Raw genomic sequence first — 19,646 nt, 5'->3', positions numbered from 1 at the left:
GTCATGTACCAACCAACTCAAGAACAGTTTCTTCTCTGCTGCCATCGGACCTTTGAATGGACCTACCTTATATTAAGTTGATCTTTCTCTACATCCTAGCTATGACTGTAGCACTACATTCTGCACCCTCTCCTTTCATTTCTCCCCTATGTACTCTATGAATGGTATGCTTTGTCTGTATAGCGCGCAAGAAACAATACTTTTCACAGCATATCAATACATGTGACAATAATAAATCAAATCAAATATTTTTTGATCTAATCAAAAAATATTGATTTATGATCATGCTTAAATGAACTTATGGGTTGCCTTCAAGAGAGCCCAAATATTAATATTGACTTATGTATGGATATCAAATATTTCAGAAACAATTTGTGACTACGGGCCGGATTGTCCAACTTACCCGTGGCTGTGATTCTCCAGTCCCGCTGCTGTGAATGGAGATTTGGCTGTGCCAAATTCCCCATTCTTGCTAGTACTGGGGCATGTGAGACTGGAGAATTCTGGCCTATATCTAGTGGAATATATTATATATCCCGTTACTCAGTAAAAACAATTATATTTCTATAGGCAAGAAGTTTCATTGTCAGTTTTATTCTATAAATCCAACTTCTAAAATCTTGTGGCCTAGAATTCAGAAATTACAACATGTTACATGGTGAAAGGATTTATTGTGGCTCATAGGGAGTATTATGAAATCAGTTCAAGGGAAAAATATCCTGTTTTGTTAATCTCATACTGCTGAAAACTCACCCAAGATAAATTTGGAGCAAAAGAACGCACACTGCAGTAGCACATCTGTTGCAGTTTGCTCTGCAAAATAGTTCCATTCCCCCAGTTTTTTGGTTTGAATTTTTGACCTTCTGCAGTACGTGATCCAATATATGACTGTGATCAACAACATCTGCTTGAAATTTACTGAAGAAATAGGTAACTGTGAGGGGGGGTTTGGAGTGCAGGCTCACTGGAAGAGACAGTACGAGTGCCAACAGACATGGGGAATTTAATGAAGGACGTAAGTAAGTCGTCACTAAGTACCAAAAAACTGATTTGTGTACACTGTTCTGTAGTCATCTTTTAAATTTTAATTTACTGTCCAGTAAATTGTGCTATTGTTGAGCTATGAATGAGAAAAGCCCTGCTGATTTCAATACATTCATTTCAATTACTGGATCTTCTGTCCAGATATAATTTCTTTCCAGTGAAACTATGGCTGAGATTTGATGTGGAGGAATGTCAGGATGAATTCCATCTCCACTGGCACTGGAGGCCACAATTCTCTTTTACGTGGTTCAGGCAATTAATTGCTGAAGTTCTGGCTTCTGCTCCTCTGAGGCAGGATATCCCACTTCCAAGAGTTGCTGACAAATCTGAGGGCCGACAACTCTTCAGTTCCAGCATTACCCAAAGGCAGTGATAATTGTTCGGGCTGCAGTAATCCTAGGAGCAGCAATGATTAAGCAAACTGAGGCTGGAATTTTACCATTCCGTCTGCCATGGGAATTGGACAGGGCAAGGGGTGGAACAGGGGAAGGTCCGTTGACCTCGGGCGGGATTTTGCTATTTCAGGACAAATGAGGCCGTAAAATCTTGCCCTGATAGTTTAGTTCAGTGTCGTTGGGGATCAGGGCTAATCTGGGAGTGGGGGGGAGTGGTGGGGGGATGATGAGGATGATTGAAAGGGCAAGGAGGCCTTCCCTGGAGTTAGACCAGTTAAGGATTTTACAATAATTTGATAGATTCATGGACTCAGAACCTCTTCGAGAGATGTACTCCAGAGGATGTGCTGGGGAACTCCCCAAGAAGATCACATGATGCAAGCACTGCATGGGAGTTACCCCAGTCCAACGCCGGCATCTCCACATCTTGGGAGTAGTTAGCCAGGAAGTGTTAGAAGGATTTACTAGTGACTAGTAACTAGTGGTGTGCCTCAGGGATCAGTGTTGGGACCGCAATTGTTTACGATTTAGATAGATGATTTGGAGTTGGGGACCAAGTGTAGTGTGTCAAAATTCGCAGATGACACTAAGATGGGTGGAAGAGCAAAGTGTGCAGAGGACGCTGAAAGTCTGCAAAGGGATATGGATATAGATAATCTAAGTGAGTGGGCGAGGGTCTGGCAGATGGAGTACAATGTTGGTAAATGTGAGGTCATCCATTTTGATAGGAATAACAGCAAAATGGACTATTATTTAAATGGTTAAAAATTGCAGCATGCTGCTGTGCAGAGGATTCCTTGTGCAGGAATCTCAAGGAGTTGGTTTGCAGGTGCAGCAGGTAATTAAGAAGGCAAATGGAATTTTGTCCTTCATTGCTCGAGGGATGGAGTTTAAAAACAGTGAGATTATGTTGCAGCTGTATAAGATGCTGGTGAGGCCACACCTGGAGTACTGTGTACAGTTTTGGTCTCCTTACTTGAGAAAGGATATACTGGCACTGGAGGGGGTGCAGAGGAGATTCACTAGGTTGATTCCGGAGTTGAGAGGGTTGGCTTATGAGGAGACAGTGAGTAGACTGGGGCTATACTCTTTGGAATTCAGAAGAATGAGGGGAGATCTTATAGAAACATATAAGATTATGAAGGGAATAGATAAGATAGAAGTAGGGAAGTTGTTTCCACTGGCGGGTGAAACTAGAACTAAGGGGCAAAGCCTCAAAATAAGGGGAAGCAGATTTAGGACTGAGTTGAGGAGGAACTTCTTCACACAAAGGGTTGTGAATCTGTGGAATTCCCTGCCCAGTGAAGCAGTTGAGGCTACCTCATTGAATGTTTTTAAGGCAAGGAAAGATAAATTTTTGAACAGTAAAGGAATTAAGGGTTATGGTGAGCGGGCGGGTAAGTGGAGCTGAGTCCACAAAAAGATCAGCCACGATCTTATTGAATGGCGGAGCAGGCTCGAGGGGCCAGATGGCCTTTTCCTGCTCCTAGTTCTTATGTTAGGGAAGTACGATAGGATGAGGGCTGAATTGGCTAAGGTGGACTGGGGAAGCAGACTGGTAGGGAGGACAGCTGAGAAACAGTGGAGGATTTTTAAGGAGATCCTTTTCAGTACTCAGCAACAATATATTCCGGTGATAAAGAAGGACTGTAAGAAAAGGGATAACCAGCTGTGGATAACGAAGGAAATTAAGGAGAGTATTAAATTAAAGACCGATGCGTACAGAGTGGCCAAACATAGTGGAGAATCGGAAGATTGGGAAAACTTTAAGAAACAACAAAGAACGACTAAGAAAGCGATAAAGAAAGGAAAGATAGGTTATGAAGCTAGGCTAGCTCTAAATATAAAAAATGATAGTAAAAGCTTTTACAAATATATAAAAAGGAATAGAGTGGCAAGAGTGAATGTTGGACCCGTGGAGGACGAGAGGGGGGATTTAATAGTGGGAACTGAGGAAATGGCTGAAACTTTAAATAAGTTTTTTGTGTTAGTCTTCACGATGGAAGACACAAATAGTTTACCGAATATTAACAACAGAGGGTTGGTAGGAGGAAAGGTACTCAATACAATTAATGTTACCAGGGAGGCAGTGCTTCGTAGACTAACGGGACTGAAGGTGGACAAGTCCCCGGGCCCAGATGGAATGCATCCCAGGGTACTGAAAGAAATGTCAGAGATAATAGCGGATGCGTTAGTGGTTATTTATCAAAATTCATTGGATTCTGGGGTAGTGCCGGCAGATTGGAAAACGGCTAATGTTACGCCGCCGTTTAAAAAAGGAAATAGACAAAAGACGGGTAACTACAGGCCAGTTAGCTTAATGTCTGTAGTTGGGAAAATGCTGGAATCCATCATTAAAGAAGAAATAGCAGGCCATCTGGATAAGAATGGTTCGATTAAGCAGATGCAGCATGGATTCATGAGGGGAAAGTCGTGCTTGACGAACTTGTTGGATTTTTATGAAGATGTGACTAGTGCGGTTGACGGAGGGGAACCGGTAGATGCGGTGTTTTTGGATTTCCAAAAGGCGTTTGGTCTGCAGAGAGATTTGGACAGGCTGAGTGAGTGGGCGAGGATCTAGCAGATGGAGTATAACATTGACAAATGCGAGGTTATTCACTTTGGAGGAAATAATAGCAAATTGGATTATTATCTAAATGGAAAAAAATTACAACATGCTGCTGTGCAAAGGGACCTGGGGTCCTTGTGCATGAGATGCAAAAACCCAGTCTGCAGGTGCAACAGGTGATCAAGAAGGTAAATGGTATGTTGGCCTATATCGCAAGGGGGATAGAATATAAAAGCAGAGATGTCTTGCTGCATCTGTACAGGGCATTGGTGAGGCCGCAGCCGGAATACTGTGTGCAGTATTGGTCCCCTTATTTGTGGAAGGATATATTGGCCTTGGAGGGAGTGCAGAGAAGGTTCACCAGGTTGATACCAGAGATGAGGGGTGTTGATTATGAGGAGAGACTGAGCAGATTGGGTTTGTACTCTTGGAATTTAGAAGGCTGAGGGGGGATCTTACAGAGACCTATAAGATAATGAAGGGGCTGGATAGGGTAGAGGTGGAGAGATTCTTTCACTTAGAAAGGAAGCTAGAACTAGAGGGCACAGCCTCAAAATAAAGGGGGGTCAGTTTAGGACAGAGTTGAGGAGGAACATCTTCTCTCAGAGGGTGGTGAATCTCTGGAATTCTCTACCCACTGAAGTGGTGGAGGCTACCTCGTTGCATATGTTTAAATCACGGATAGATGGATTCCTGATCGGTAAGGGAATTAGGGGTTATAGGGATCAGGCGGGTAAGTGGAACTGATCCACTTCAGATCAGCCATGATCTTATTGAATGGCGGGGCAGGTTCGAGGGGCTAGATGGCCTACTCCTGCTCCTATGTCTTATGTTCTTATGTTCTTAAACCACTTTTAATTCCTGGGTAACTATCGTACTGACACTACCCCACTCCCTGACACCTCTCCGGTCCCTCCCTGACTCCCCGGTGTTTTTTGAGGGAGGGGGGGTTTTGTATGATAGTTACCCAGGATGCACATCGCTCAACATGCTCTGATACCCTCCCAAATACCCCTCCAACTATCCGACATATCCCCAACCTGAAGAAGTAATAAGCTTCTGATTAACATCCCCAACCCCTAACTACCTCAAAACTACCCCTCCGTGCCATCAGACAATGCTACAACCCCACTGACCACCCACTTCCCCCAACCCCCCGCCCCCCCCCCCCGACTACACCCCCAGTCCTTGACATACCCCATCCCCCTCACCTATCTTACCCAACCTCATAGAATAGAAGAACCCATCCTACCCACTTATCTTTTACACTTACTTTCTACCTGACTTTTTAAAGTACATTAAACACAGCAACCTTATAGTTTACTGGATTATTGCAGTTGGTGCCATAAAAAGGGGGTGTGTTTTCTCTTTCCCTGAAGCTGCTGCCCTGTACTGGAAGGACTTGGGAACCGGGTACGCTGCACATTTCTCAGGCCTAGTTTGTGAGTGGGTGAAAAATGTGCAGCTTCCGACCTGATTAAGTAAACAGAATGGAATGGTAATCCAACTGCATCACTTCTCGGACATTCTGGTCCACAGTCACCATTACTGAGATTAGTTTTAATCCAAGATTTAAAATTGAATTGAAATTCTACTAGCTGCTGTGGTGGGATTTGAACCCATATCTCCAGAGCTTTTGTCAGGACTTTTGGATTAATAGTCTTGGATTTGAAATTGGGTTCAGTGGATCCATAATGGAATGAAGTAGTCACAGGCAGCTCAACTGGAAAGGGCAAATGTTGCTGAAGTAAATACTTTTGGTCCTCCTCTTCTGTATCACCATATCCCTGCTGGCAGGGTTGTTCTGTCATTGTGGGCAGACTGTGCAGGATACAGCAGCCCACCATGAGCCAGGACACAGACTCCACTTAGTACTGCATTGTTCCTCTAGACTAATGTAATGGTGTGCTCAATGATTTTCCTGTGGCAGCATGACCTCACTGTATGCATGTTGGCCTTGTGTTTGGATGTGCTGGATATTGTGCAGATTGCCATTGTTATTCAGCTGTTTTACCTGGTGGCTAATATACTGAGGAACAGTAGATGGGTGCAAATTAAAAGATTCATTACTTGTGCCAGGATAGTGTGGTGGCACACCAACTGCACATTCAGCAAGTCGTAAATTTTGTGGACTTAGATGCACCACCCAACAAGTCACAGTCAAAGGTACCCTGCTCCACGCAGAAGCTCTCTATCCTACAAAAGTCACCTGCAAGCTCTGCCTTGCTCTCTCTGGTCAGAGAGAATACAATGAACTTCCGTCTCCTGGCATAAAGAATGTTTATTCCCTCTCTTATGAAGCGACAGATGGCAAAGTGGGAGATACTACAGATGTCGCCTGCTCCAGCCTGAAAGGACGCCGACATGAAGGAATTGAGTTATTGTCACCTTCACAGCCACTGATGGTGTCATTCTTGTGTAGTCAAAATTGTTGAGGATTTCTGGTCCTTCAAACTGTTGTCAGCAGTGAAGTCTTGCAATACACATTATTTCTCACTCGAAAAAAAGAATTTTTCAATAAGAGATGCTTCCAATGCATGACATTTGCCCATATTCAGCTGTTGTGAAATCAAGCAGAAGTATGACCTTGTCACAGTTCAAGCAGAGATCATCAGCTGGATTTTCAATCTGGGTTAGGAACTGGAAATGTACACTATTGTGTCCTGACCCACATGGCAAGCTTTAGGCACGTGCACTTAGATTTCCAAAGTTGCAGCCAAGTAAAGACCATGGAGTTCAGTCTGGGACAGTGGATGGACTAACGCTGAAGGGCCAACGGGACATTCTGTGATCTGGAGCTGCAGTGCTCAAGATGAGGGCTGCTGATCTGAAGATGAGGTTTGTGAAGGACAAGGAGAAAGGTTTTGTCACTTGGCTATGATCTTGGAGGGGCAACCCCTCCTGGGGATGGTCAGTAGCTACAACTGGAACCCAGCAGCATTATGACTCTGTGTGGGGAGATGTCCCTATTTTTCTCATCCCCATTATCCTGCCTTTTCCCCATAACCCCTGATCCCCTTTTAATCAAGAACCTATCTATCTCTGTCTTAAAGACACTCAATGACCTGGCCTCCATAGCCTTCTGCAGCAAAGAGTTCCACAGATTCACCACTCTCTGGCTGAAGACATTCCTCCTCATCTCTGTTTTAAAAGATCGTCCCTTTAGCCTGAGGTTGTGTCCTTTGGTTCTAGTTTTTCCTACTACTGGAAACATCCTCTCCTCGTTCACTCTATCCAGGCCTCACAGTATCCTGTAGGTTTCAATAAGATTCCCCCCCTTCTCCATCCTTCTAAACTGCAATGAGTACAGACCCAGAGTCCTCAACCGTTCCTCATATGACAAGCTCTTCACTCCAGGGATTATTCTCAAAAAACAAAGAACAATACAGCACAGAAACAGGCCCTTTGGCCCTCCAAGCCCGTGCCGCTCCCTGGTCCAAACTAGACCATTCTTTTGTATCCCTCCATTCCCACTCCGTTCAACCTCGTGAACCTCCTCTGGACCCTTTCCAAGGCCAGCACATCCTTCCTTAGATATGGGGCCCAAAACTGCTGCAAGATCCCATCCTAAAGCCTGAAATGGCCTATTCCTTTCCTAACTTCCCTCCATTGCAACATTCTAATAAGAGTCCACTTGCCAACCAATCAGCACTCTCTTCCCACACAGTATAAATTGTTGTTTTCCCCTTTATATTGGCATTCTTGTGAAGTGTCCTGATGATTGAAAAATGAAACACTTTGCCATGTCTCTTTTTTTCAGCCATATTCATTAGAATTGTTTAATTCTATTTCAAACTTTTCAACCAGCCAGATTAAAGACTGGCTATCTGTCTGCCTGGCAGGGAAGGTGACACGGTCCTGTAATCATCATGCACTACCGGTGATGGTCACTGACAATCAATAAGATCAGGAGTTGCGCAGGGAAAAATATATTATGAGGAATCTTACCTTCCTCAGCCACCACAAAGAAATGAGTTCCTCCACGTGAGGCTCCCACACGGGTCTGCCCCTGGTACAGGTTGGCATGGTGAACCTGTTGTAAACCTCAATGATGTGATGTCATGTTGGCAAAGTTTGAAAATACTGCTAAGGATCTATATATGGCGGGGGGGGTGGGGAGCGGTGGGTCTGTTAATGAAACTGAGGGTGTGAACCTGGTTACAAAGCCGGCGAGGGTTGGTGAAAATTTGGAATTGCTATCTCGCCAGTGAGATTCGCATTTTGAGTTTCACTGGATCTTGAGACCCTGCTGCCATTCCCACTGACAAGAGTGTGCAGGCTCAGGATAGGCCCCAACGATTGCATTGGGATAGGGTTTGGAGAGATGGCATTAGAGCTTTAAAAAATGGCAGAAGGGTTTAGACAGAAGGTAGGGTGTGAAAGGATGGTGGTGTTTGTGGGGGGTGGGAATGCGGAAAGATTGCAGGGAATGGGCTCAGAGATTGGATGGAGGTTTGCAAGCTCAAAAATGCAGGAAAAGTTCTTGGCTACTCAAACCAGCATCTCCCAACTCCTTTCAGCTGCTAATCATCCAACATTAAGCCCAACCCAGTTAAACTGGAAGTAGGCATATTAATTTTTCAATTGAAGGAGGACTTCCTATTTATACCAATTTAACCACCCATTGAAACTGTTCCATCTGGGCAGTGGCTTGAGTAAGGCATGAATTACTTTGAGAAGGGCCCTTGGACATTATGTTAAAAATGCTAAATATAAAAGTTGTTTTAATTTCCCATCACTCCCTTGGACCAGTGATTCCTTAATTATGCCCCCATGCTTCCTTCTACAGTTCACCTACACTCAGAAATATATTATGAATCTCAAGTTGCCTCCTCCTTCAGTTACCATTGCTCTGAGGGCATTAGCAACCATGCACTTCCATTGGATTGGTCCATGATTGTGCTTCGCAAAGTATTGCTGTGGTTTGCCATTGCCTTCTGTAGTACAATCGCCATAGTCCCGGATGACCATAGGCTGGTCTCCCCTTAGAGGGGGAGAGCTGACTGGTAGTGATTTACAATAAGAAGTTTAACAACACCAGGTTAAAGTCCAACAGGTTTATTTGGTAGCAAAAGCCACAAGCTTTCGGAGCCTTAAGCCTTAAGGCTCCGAAAGCTTTTGGCTTTTGCTACCAAATAAACCTGTTGGACTTTAACCTGGTGTTGTTAAACTTCTTACTGTGTTTACCCCAGTCCAACGCCGGCATCTCCACATCATGGTAGTGATTTAACCAGAGGATCACCACACCTCTGGCAAGGGACAAGGTTGAGCCTTTATGAATAACCTCAGCCAGTACAGGAATTGAACCTGCGTTGTTGATGTCACTAAGAAGCATAAACCAGCTGTCCAGTCAACTGAGCTAAACCAAATCACTTTCTGCAGTATGGCTGACCAGGCAACTATCCTGCAATTATCACCTGCCATCAGGCATACAGGCTGATAATCAATTTGTTTGGCCATGTTATGAATGCACATGGTCATCAAGTCCTCAAGTGGGACTTGAACCCAGAACTTCTGGCCCAAAAGTAGGGATATTACCACCGCACCACAAGACCACTTATCTGAAAACTTATTTTCCATGTAACAATTCATTAGCTTCACCAATATAAATGCTTATTGGAGTGACGATTTCCTTCCAAACAAGGTCTTATCGTGTGTGCATGCTGGTTAATAGTGTTGTATAATCGTTGTGACTAAAATTCTGACATACTGGTTGCATGCAATTACCTAATAAAGGAATAATGATGTTCAGTTGACCTATTCATTGGCTGAGTCTTTTGCCAAATGTTTAATGTGGATCATTTATCTGAATAGTCTCCACCTGCATATTTTATTGTGTATTATTGGCAGATAAGCAATGTTTTAAGTAATTGCCTCCTATTTGAGAATGAAATTGGAGATTTAGTTCAATTAAAAAAGATTATATCTTGCAGATCTCTTGTCTGCTGTAAATTCCAAATTACAAACTTTATCTGAACTCTATTAAACACATGAGAAATCAACTTTTGTTTTTTTTCCATTACTAATATCACACCATTATCAACAGATCATATAATAGGCTTTGTTTTGGTGCAGAAATAAAATCTGTTGCAAAGTAAGGCAATATATGTAGGATTCTACATATACAGGATTCTAACTGCTTGAAACCATCAAACGAAATATCCTCAAAGCAGAATTCAAGTAATCAATCCATGTTACAAAATCTACAATTTTACTGTATTTTCTTGATGCAGATGTCAGATTTGTGGTTTATTCTTGAAGATTGCCAATAGCATACAATTTTACTTAATAAATCATACCTAGGCATCTTCCACTCATTGCTTTGTATCCAGCTGAACAGCTGACACATTCAAAGGAGCCCATAGTATTGATGCATTTTCCAGTAGGGCATGTGTTAGGGCTACGGCATTCATCAATATCTGTTAAATTAATTGAAAAATTAGCTCGGGTTTTACAAAACATCCTAAAGACAAAGTTGAGATTTGTTATCAAATAACTGAATAGTCCATCCGCTGAAAGAGTTGTTCAAGTACTGACCATGAAAGATTTGTTGTAGAATATGTCGGGCAGAAGTTTTTCAAAAAAATAAAGGACAGAATCCTCCCAAAAAAATTCAAAGTGCCGAATTTGCGTGAAAACTGGAGTAATTCACGTTGTTTTTTTCAGTAGGAGTTCAGAGCAGAATCTCCCACATTTTGTGGACTGCAGAGGCCACCAGTGTGAATATCATTAAATTTCAGGGAGCGAGCCCTATTCCTACTGGAGAGGCTGAAATCAGTGCACTGAGTGGGCCACTGCACACTGTCAGCACCGCGATTGGCGCATGCGCAGTGGCCCCGCACCGATGGCCTTCTGATTGCTGGCCAGCTCGATCGCTGGCCAGCCCCTTGGCCCAATTGCTGGCACCCTGACCATTCTGGGCCCAGCCCCAACGACCCCCTCCAGCTGCCCCCCTCCCTGATTCTGCACCACCTACAGTAACCCCCCACAGCGCAATCGCGACCCCCCCCCCCACCGCCCGCAGTGCTGACGACCCCCGCTGACCTCACAATTCAGCCTGCCGGATCACTGACCTCCCTGCTTCTCCCACCGATCACTATGCAGAGTGACAGCGGAACACCTCACCCCCACCAATTGCCCTGACAGGGTCACCGAGACATAGCAGTAGGCCATGGAAGATTAAGAAGTTATACGGTCACCAGGAGGGCGAGAGTGAAGACATGCACTATAGTCAGGGTTCGGGTAGTGTGTACTGTAAATATTTACTGTTAAATGTTATTGCACCCCACAGCTATAACTCCTCTGTCTGTGATTCGCCTCCCACAAGGATGTCGCCAGTGGCAACTCCTGACCGGAGGAGCCCCAGACTGGCATGAGCCCCCCAAACCCCTGCATCCATGCAAGCCCCCTAACAGACAGCTTGGCAATGGTTGAGACCTTAACCGCCCCCCCTACACCCCATGGGTTGGTACTCAGTGGTACTCACCTCCTAGCTCTCCTTCACTACCACTGCGCCTGAATCACACTTTTATAAAGCAGTAATGATTCATGACGGGGAAGTGTGAAGCATCCAGGAGGGGGGAAGCAACTGTGCCAAACTCGATAATCATATTCGAATCCATTCACTTGGGCAGAAAGTGGGTCATGTCAGTAAAAAGGAACTGGGAAGAAGGCAAACCATTTAGCGCCAGTGCGAATCTGATTTTTAGTATTGGATAGAGTCATAGTCATAGAGGTTTATAGCATGGAACAGGCCCTTCGGCCCAACTTGTCCATGCTGCCCTTTCTTTTTAAACTCCTAAGCTAATCCTAATTGCCTGCATTTAGCCAATATCCCTCTATACCCATCTTACCCATGTAAGACTTTTTAAAAGACAAAATTGTACCCACCTCTACTACTACCTCTGGCAGCTTGTTCCAGACACTCACCACCCTCTGTGTGAAAAAATTGCCCCTCTGGACACTCTCCCCTCTCACATTAAACCTATGCCCTCTAGTTTTAGACTCCCCTACCTTTGGGAAAAGATATTGACTATCTAGCTCATCGGTGCCCCTCATTATTTTATAGACTTCTATAAGATCACCCCTCAGCCTTCTATGCTCCAGGGAAAAAAGTTCCAGTCTATCAAGCCTCGCCTTATAACTCAAACCATCAAGTCCCGGTAGCATCCTAGTAAATCTTTTCTGCACTCCTTCTAGTTTAATAATATACTTTCTATAATAGGGTGACCAGAACTGTACACAGTATTCCAAGTGTGGCCTTACCAATGTCTTGTACAACTTCAACAAGACATCCCAACTCCTGTATTCAATGTTCTGACCGATGAAACCAAGAATGCTGAATGCCTTCTTCACCACTCTGTCACCTGTGACTCCACTTTCAAGGAGCTATGAACATGTATCCCCAGATCTCTTTGTTCTGTAACTCTCCCCAACACCCTACCATTAACTGAGTAAATCCTGCCCTGGTTCAATCTACCAAAATGCATCACCTCGCATTCATCTAAATTAAACTCCATCTGCCATTCGTCAACCCAATTGATCAAGATCCAGTTGCAATCGGAGGTAACTTTCTTCACTGTCCACTATGCCACCAAACTTGGTGTCCTCTGCAAACTTACTAACCATGCCTCCTATATTTTCATCCAAATCATTAATATAAATGACAAATAACAGTGAACCCAACACTGATCCCTGAGGCACACCGCTGGTCACAGGCCTCCAGTTTGAAAAACAACCCTCTACAACCACCCTCTGGCTTCTGTCAAGGAGCCAATTTTGGATCCATTTAGATACCTCACCTTGGATCCCGTGAGATTTAACCTTATGCAACAACCTACCATGCGGTACCTTGTCAAAGGTCTTGCTAAAGTCCATGTAGACAACATCAACTGCACTGCTCTCATCTACCTTCTTGGTTACCCCTTCAAAAACTCAATCAAATTTGTGAGACATGATTTTCCACTCGCAAAGCCATGCTGACTATCTCTAATCAGTCCCTGCGTCACTAAATGCCTGTAGATCCTGTCTCTCAAAATATCTTCCAGCAACTTACCCACCACAGATGTGAGGCTCACTGGCCTGTAGTTCCCAGGCTTTTCCCTGCAGCCCTTTTTAAACAAAGGCACAACATTTGCCACCCTCCAATCTTTAGGCACCGTGATTATTGATGATTCAAATATCTCTGCTAGGGGGCCCACAATTTCCTCCCTAGCCTCCCACAATGTCCTGGGATACACTTCATCAGGTCCCAGGAATTTATCTACCTTGATGCGTTTTAAGACTTCCAGCACCTCTTTCTCTGTAATATGTACACTCCTCGAGACATCACTATTTATTTCCCCAAGTTCCCTAACATCCATGCTTTTCTCAACAGTAAATACTGATGAGAAATATTCATTTAGGATCTCACCCATCTCTTGTGGATCCGCACATAGATGACCTTGTTGATCCTTAAGAGGCCTTACTCTTTCCCTTGTTACTCTTTTGCCCTTTATGTATTTGTAGAAGCTCTTTGGATTCTCCTTTGCCTTATCTGCCAAAATAATCTCGTGTCCCCTTTTTGTCCTCCAAGCTTTTAATGATATTCACGATTGTGACCTCTGCAGTGAACTGAGTGTGGGAGATTCTTGTCTGAACTCCCACTGAAAAAACAATTGTGATTTACATCAGTTTTCCCATGAATTCAACACTTAGAACTTTTTTGGGAGAATTGTCCCCGAGTTATTTAATAATAGGGGGCATGCACTTAAGGTGAGAGGGGGAAAGTTCAAAGGGGATTTTTTAGAGTGGTAGATATCTAGAACATGCTGCCAGGGGTGGTGGTGGAGGCAGATACAATAGGGGCATTTAAGGGGCTTTTAGATAAGCACATGAATATGCAAGTAATAGTGGGATATAGCCCAAGGGCTGAGAGAAGAGATTAGTTTGATTTGCCATCATGTTTAGCACAACATCATGGGCCGAAGGGCATGTTCCTGTGCTGTACTGTTCTATGTTCTATATAACAATCGTCATGAAAATGGGATAGGAAGGCAATGTTGAAACAGTCCGAACCCAATTAACGAAAGGAAAATGTATGGCAAGAAACTGGGGAATGAGCGGTAAAAAAAATGCAATATGTTATGTTGCATTTTAACCGACCTCATCTGAAATTGATCTCAGTAGTTGTTGAATTAACTCCACAATGACCAAAGATACAATTCACTATTATGGACAGCAGTTAATGATTTTACTTACCATTGCACTGTCCTGATCTCATTATGTAACCCTCTTCACAGTCACAACGGTAAGAACCTGGAGTGTTGGTACAATGCCCTCTATGGCACAAATTAGCCTGCGCACACTCATTTATATCTGTGAAGATATCAGAAAAAACAATGGATTAATTTTGAACAATTATGTTGGCAATAATAATCTAAACATATGATAATTTACAATGTGTGAAATCAGAATTTCTTTCTTATTAGCATGTCACACTAGACAATGCATAATAAAATCTTTTTAATAAAGATTATAATCTTCAAAAATCCTTAGTTTTTGAAAGGATGTCAGATTGGAAAACAGCTAATGTAATACCTTTTGTTCAAGAAAGGAGGGAGACAAAACAGGAAACTATAGGTCACTTAGCTTAATATCTGACACTTGGGAAAAAAAGCTAGTACCCATTATTAAGGAGGTTATAGCAGGATTAGAAAATCATAAATTGATTTGTGCAAGGGATATCCTGTTTCACTAATTTATTTGAGATTGAGATGCTACATTAAAGATTACTACACAAGATAAGATTAATATGGATAATGGTAATGGATTGGTTAATTAACAGGAGGTGGATAATAGGAACAAATGGGTCTTTTTTGCAGTTGGAAAGCTGTAACAAGTGAATTGCCACAGGAATCAGTGCTGGAACCTAAAAAATTTACAATCTACAATATGTTAATAATTTGGATGAAGGGACTGAAAGCATGATAGCTAAATTTGCTGACGATACCAAGATAGGTAGGAAAATAAGTTGTCAAGAGGAGATAGAGAGTCCGCAATGGGATATGGACAGGTTAAGTGAGTGGGCAAAAATTTGGCGGGTAATATTATGTGGGAAAATGTGAACTTATTCACTTTGACAGGAAATATGGAAAGCGGTATACCAATTAAATGGAGAGAGATTGCAGAGCTCAGTAGTAGAGGAAATCTGTGTATCCTGGTACGTGAATCACAAACATTTAATATGCAGGCACATCAAGTGATTAGGAAGGCAAATGGTATGTTGGTATATATTGCAAGGGGAATGGAATATAAAAGTAGGGAAGTTTTACTGCAGTTGTACAGGGTGTTGGTGAAAGCACATTTGGAATACTGTGAGCAGTTTTGGGTTCTTTATTTGAAAAAAGACATAATTGCATTAGAAGCTGTTTAGAGAAGGTTCATTCGACTCATTCTGGGACAAGTGGCTTATCTTCTGAAGAAAGGTTGGACCTGTACCCACTGGAATTTAGAAGAATGAGAAATTATCTTACTGAAATATATAAGATATTGAGGTTACTTGATAAGAAAGATACGAGGTGGCTGTTTCACTTTGTGGAAAAACTGGAACTAGGGGACACTAGTTTAAGAATGAGGTCTATCGTTTAAGACAGATGCGGAAATTGTTTTTTCCTTGAGGGTCATTCGTGGTGGAATTCTCTTCCCCAGAAAGCACTGGATGCTGGGTCATTTAATATATTCAAGGCAGATTTTTCATCAACAAGGGATTCAAGGGTTATGTGGGGCAGATGGCAAAGTGGAGATGAGACACAATCAGATCAGATGTGATCTCATTGAAATGCAGAGCAGGTTTGAAGGGCTGAATGGCCTACCCCTACTCCTATGCTCCTAAACAGGAAATGCTGGAAATACTCAGCAGGTCTGGCAACATTTGCAGATAGAGAAACAGATGTCTGGCCTGAAACTCTGGAATAATGCACTGCACAGTTGATACAAGAGTGAAATCAATCCTGAAATCAACTTTCTTGAACTTCATTTTTTTGACATAACATACTTTTACTTCTAAGCTTGATGGTTAAATGAAAACTTACACCTGAAATTTTGAGTGCTGCGATCTGCACACAATGGGATGGGACGTCCACCTGCTCAATTAGGACCCAGTTATCATGATAATGCTGGAAAAAGTGAGAACCTGCATGCTCCAGTAATTGATGAAAACCACCTGGGAGGGCAGAGAACCCTTCTGAAAGAGTTGCTGAAAAGTTTAAAACTCACTGCCTTTAAAAGCAGATTCAGCATCCAAGAAGGTAAAGTTATTGCCTCAAAGGACAGGAAAACTCGCGCAACAGGAAAGAAGAACACTGAAAATTGCTGACAATTGGTCATCCTGACTCAAAATTAGCTCTGTTCTCTCTCCACAGATGCTGTCAGACCTGCTGAGATTTTCCAGCATTTTCTGTTTCAAATTCCAGCACCCGCAGTAATTTGCTGTCATTATAGCAATGAAAATAAGTCGGTTATGAAGTTCCAGAAATCTTAACTGATTTTTGTTAATCACCATGATCATTTTCCTGGAGATTTTAAATTTGTACTGGAAAGGGAAAAGATGTTTTTGAATCTTGAACTCTCATGGGACTTCTTTTAATGATAAATGGAACATTTGATAGGGTTGCATATTTAAATTATGTGAAGCACCCTGATTATTACAGATATTGTACAAGTTGCATGGTAACAGAAGTCTCTCATTAGTTTTTTGCAACTCACATCCAGTAGCTGCATTGACAATGTTGTTTCATCTACATTTCCTAAATTCCCGTCTCAAAGGATTTGGCTTCCGGCTCTGCTTCGTTTTCAAAATTCTAAGGTTGCAAAATTCAGCACCATTGCAACACTACCTCTGGTGCTACAGGGTCGCAGATATTTTAAAAATGGCTTCGACACAATCTTCACCAATCACCATGTTTAGAAGGATTTGGTGTGGACATTCCAGAAGGAAGCAGGCAGATTGCGTTGTCAGACACCATGTCACGTTGAGTTGGCGCATAACCATGGGGAGGCGATGGCCTAGTGGTATTATCAATAGACTATTAATCCAGTAAATCAGCTAATGTTCTGGGGATGCGGATTAGAGTCCCACCACGGCAGATAGAGGAATTTGAATTCATTAAAAAAAAAATCTGAAATTAAGAATCTACTGTTGACCATGAAAACACTGTTGATTGTTGGAAAAAGCCATCTGGTTCACTAATGTCTTTTAGGGAAAGAAATGTGTTGTCCATATCTGGTCTGGCCTACATGTGACTCCAAAGCCACAGCAATGTAGTTGACTCTCAACTGCTCCTGGGCAACTAGGGATGGGCAATGAATGCTGGCCAGCAATGCTCATGTCCCATGAATGAATATAAAAAAAACCTGCTATTAAAAGTTAAAGTTTATTTATTAGTCACAAGTAAGGCTTCCATTAACACAGGAATGAAGTTACTGTGAAATTCCCCTAGTCACCACAGTCCGGCACCTGTTCAGGTCAATGTACCTAACCAGTACATCTTTCAGAATGTGGGAGGAAACCGGAACACCTGGAGGAAACCCACTCAGGCACCAGGAGAAATTGACATTATTGTAACATCCTCTCTTAAACAGACACAGCTGAACATGAGGAACTCTATAAATGCTATTGACATGTCCTTGAGACACAAAAAATATCAAACTTTATTCTGTTTTGATTATTTAAAAATGAACTTTGCTGAACCAAAAGATGATTGCTACAAGTCACCTAATGTCTTGAATTATAAGGTGACTGCAAAGGCATTATATGAACTGGAGACTGGCCCTGAAATGTTGCTCCTGGAATCTCACACCTAAGGCAATCAATGTCCATTTCAAAAAGGAACTTTTGAAAGGAAATTGATGTAATTTGCATCTTTATAAACTTACTGCTCTAGTGGAATCCAATACAATAGCTATCTAAAACAAGGTCATTGATATGGATAATGGCTGGGACATTATAACCACAAAACAAAGGCTAGATGCAGATACCAGATAAACATCCCTTTATGAACTCACTGTGGAGAACTCACATGACTTAAGTGACCATTTTTATACAGCTGAGAACTTGAGCAGAGCACTTTCCTGACTTGTCTCCAATATTCAAGCATCTGACACAGCAGTCCAAAGATGTGGGGGTAAAGTTGATTGGCCATGTTAAATTGACCCTAGTGTCAGGGGGATTATCAGGGTAAATGCATGGAGTTGTGGGAATAGGGCCTGGATGGAATTGTAGTCAGTACAGACTTGATGGGCCAAATGGCTTCCTTCTGTACTGTAGGGATTCTATGATTCTATGACTCCAGGCTGACCAAGCAGCTTGCAACAAGCCCTCTTTGAAGCGTGTTTATCTGGAAGCCATGGCTATCGGCTGGCAAGCAGATCAAGGGGGTGACTCTCCAGGACCGCTAGACACAGCGGGGAATCCCAATGGCCTGTTGAATTGGCTGAGAGTGCCAAATCAAATTCCCGTCAGGTGTTGATCCCATCCCGAGTCTCCCCGTACCATGTTGCAGCCATAAAAATCAGGTTCTCATCCAGTGTGGATAAGAACATAATTGAAACTTCAGGTTAGAAACTTCAAAGTGTTTTATGAAGCCCTCCTGAATCATGCGTTTTGCATCTTGAATCTGGCTAGAATAAGCATGAGATGCTTCATTTCAGGTGTGATTCAAATGATCCAGTAGGGAAATTTTATCAAACAAAGTTTATTTCAGAAAGTTAACATGTATAGGAGGAAAATTAGCAAGAAGTTTTATCAATTACAAAAAAGAAACAAAATAACCACTATAATGTATAACTCTTAATTAATATCTCTAATGTGTTCCAACTAAACCAAAAACCATAGACAACAAAAAATCCTTTTCACAGGTTTAACATAGTACAGATTAATGCTCACTTGATACTGGGATCAATTCTTCTCCTTATGAGGCTGCAGTGACTCAGAGCAGTTTGAAAACAGGACAGGTTTCCAAGACACCCAAGAGACTCTGGTGAAGCCCCCAAAACAGCAGACTTCCACCCTTCAGGGAAGCAAGATTTTGTTCTCAGCTAACCAACAGAATTTCCAAAAAAAAGACAAGCAGGAAGAGAGAGGGACTTGATGCTTTTAACACTCTGGGCCCGATTTTATCATTTGGAGTCTAAGGGCCGGATCTGGGCGTAATGCAGATCCGAGCCTGGAATCCTCTTTGCAGTGCGCCCATACGCTTTTTGCTGGCTCCAGTCCGATCCGTGCAGTGGGCAGAGCTTAGCGCTGCCGGAACGATCGGAGCTCTGAACTGCGCATGCGCAGTTTGAAAAAAAATCTGAAGCAGCGCGCCCGGGCGCGAAAGAAAAAAACAGCAGAGAGAGCAGAGTGGGGGGGAGGATGGAGCGGGGGGGGGGGGGGGGGGGGGGGGGGGGGGTGGGGGGGGGGGTGGACTTGGGAGAATCTTGCAAACTGAAAATAATGTAGCATCTTCTTTGTGCTGCCTAATTATCTATGGGAAAGGTAATTAAACTACAGTGTCCTAGTGAGCAATTAGTGACCTGTATAATACATTTGTGATCTGTAACTGGATTGTTGATGTCCCTGTAGCCATGAGCCAGGTGCTCAAATGTTCAGAGTCATG

General features: G+C 42.8%; 1 protein-coding gene across 2 annotated transcripts in view; it reads right to left on the bottom strand.

Annotated features, from left to right (window-relative positions):
* Nucleotides 1-19,646, bottom strand: part of LOC144507289 (latent-transforming growth factor beta-binding protein 2-like) — a 447,226-nt gene that overhangs the window by 113,822 nt on the left and 313,758 nt on the right. For both annotated transcript variants that reach the window (XM_078234343.1, XM_078234344.1), the window contains exons 19-20: nt 14,248-14,364; nt 10,308-10,427 (exon numbers count right to left, since the gene is read on the bottom strand). In XM_078234343.1, the coding sequence (XP_078090469.1) occupies nt 10,308-10,427; nt 14,248-14,364 (237 nt within the window). The remainder of the gene's footprint in view (nt 1-10,307; nt 10,428-14,247; nt 14,365-19,646) is intronic.

This window comes from Mustelus asterias, chromosome 18 (assembly GCF_964213995.1).
Source record: "Mustelus asterias chromosome 18, sMusAst1.hap1.1, whole genome shotgun sequence".
NCBI lineage: Eukaryota > Metazoa > Chordata > Chondrichthyes > Carcharhiniformes > Triakidae > Mustelus > Mustelus asterias.
This window is presented reverse-complemented; position numbering and strand designations above follow the sequence as displayed.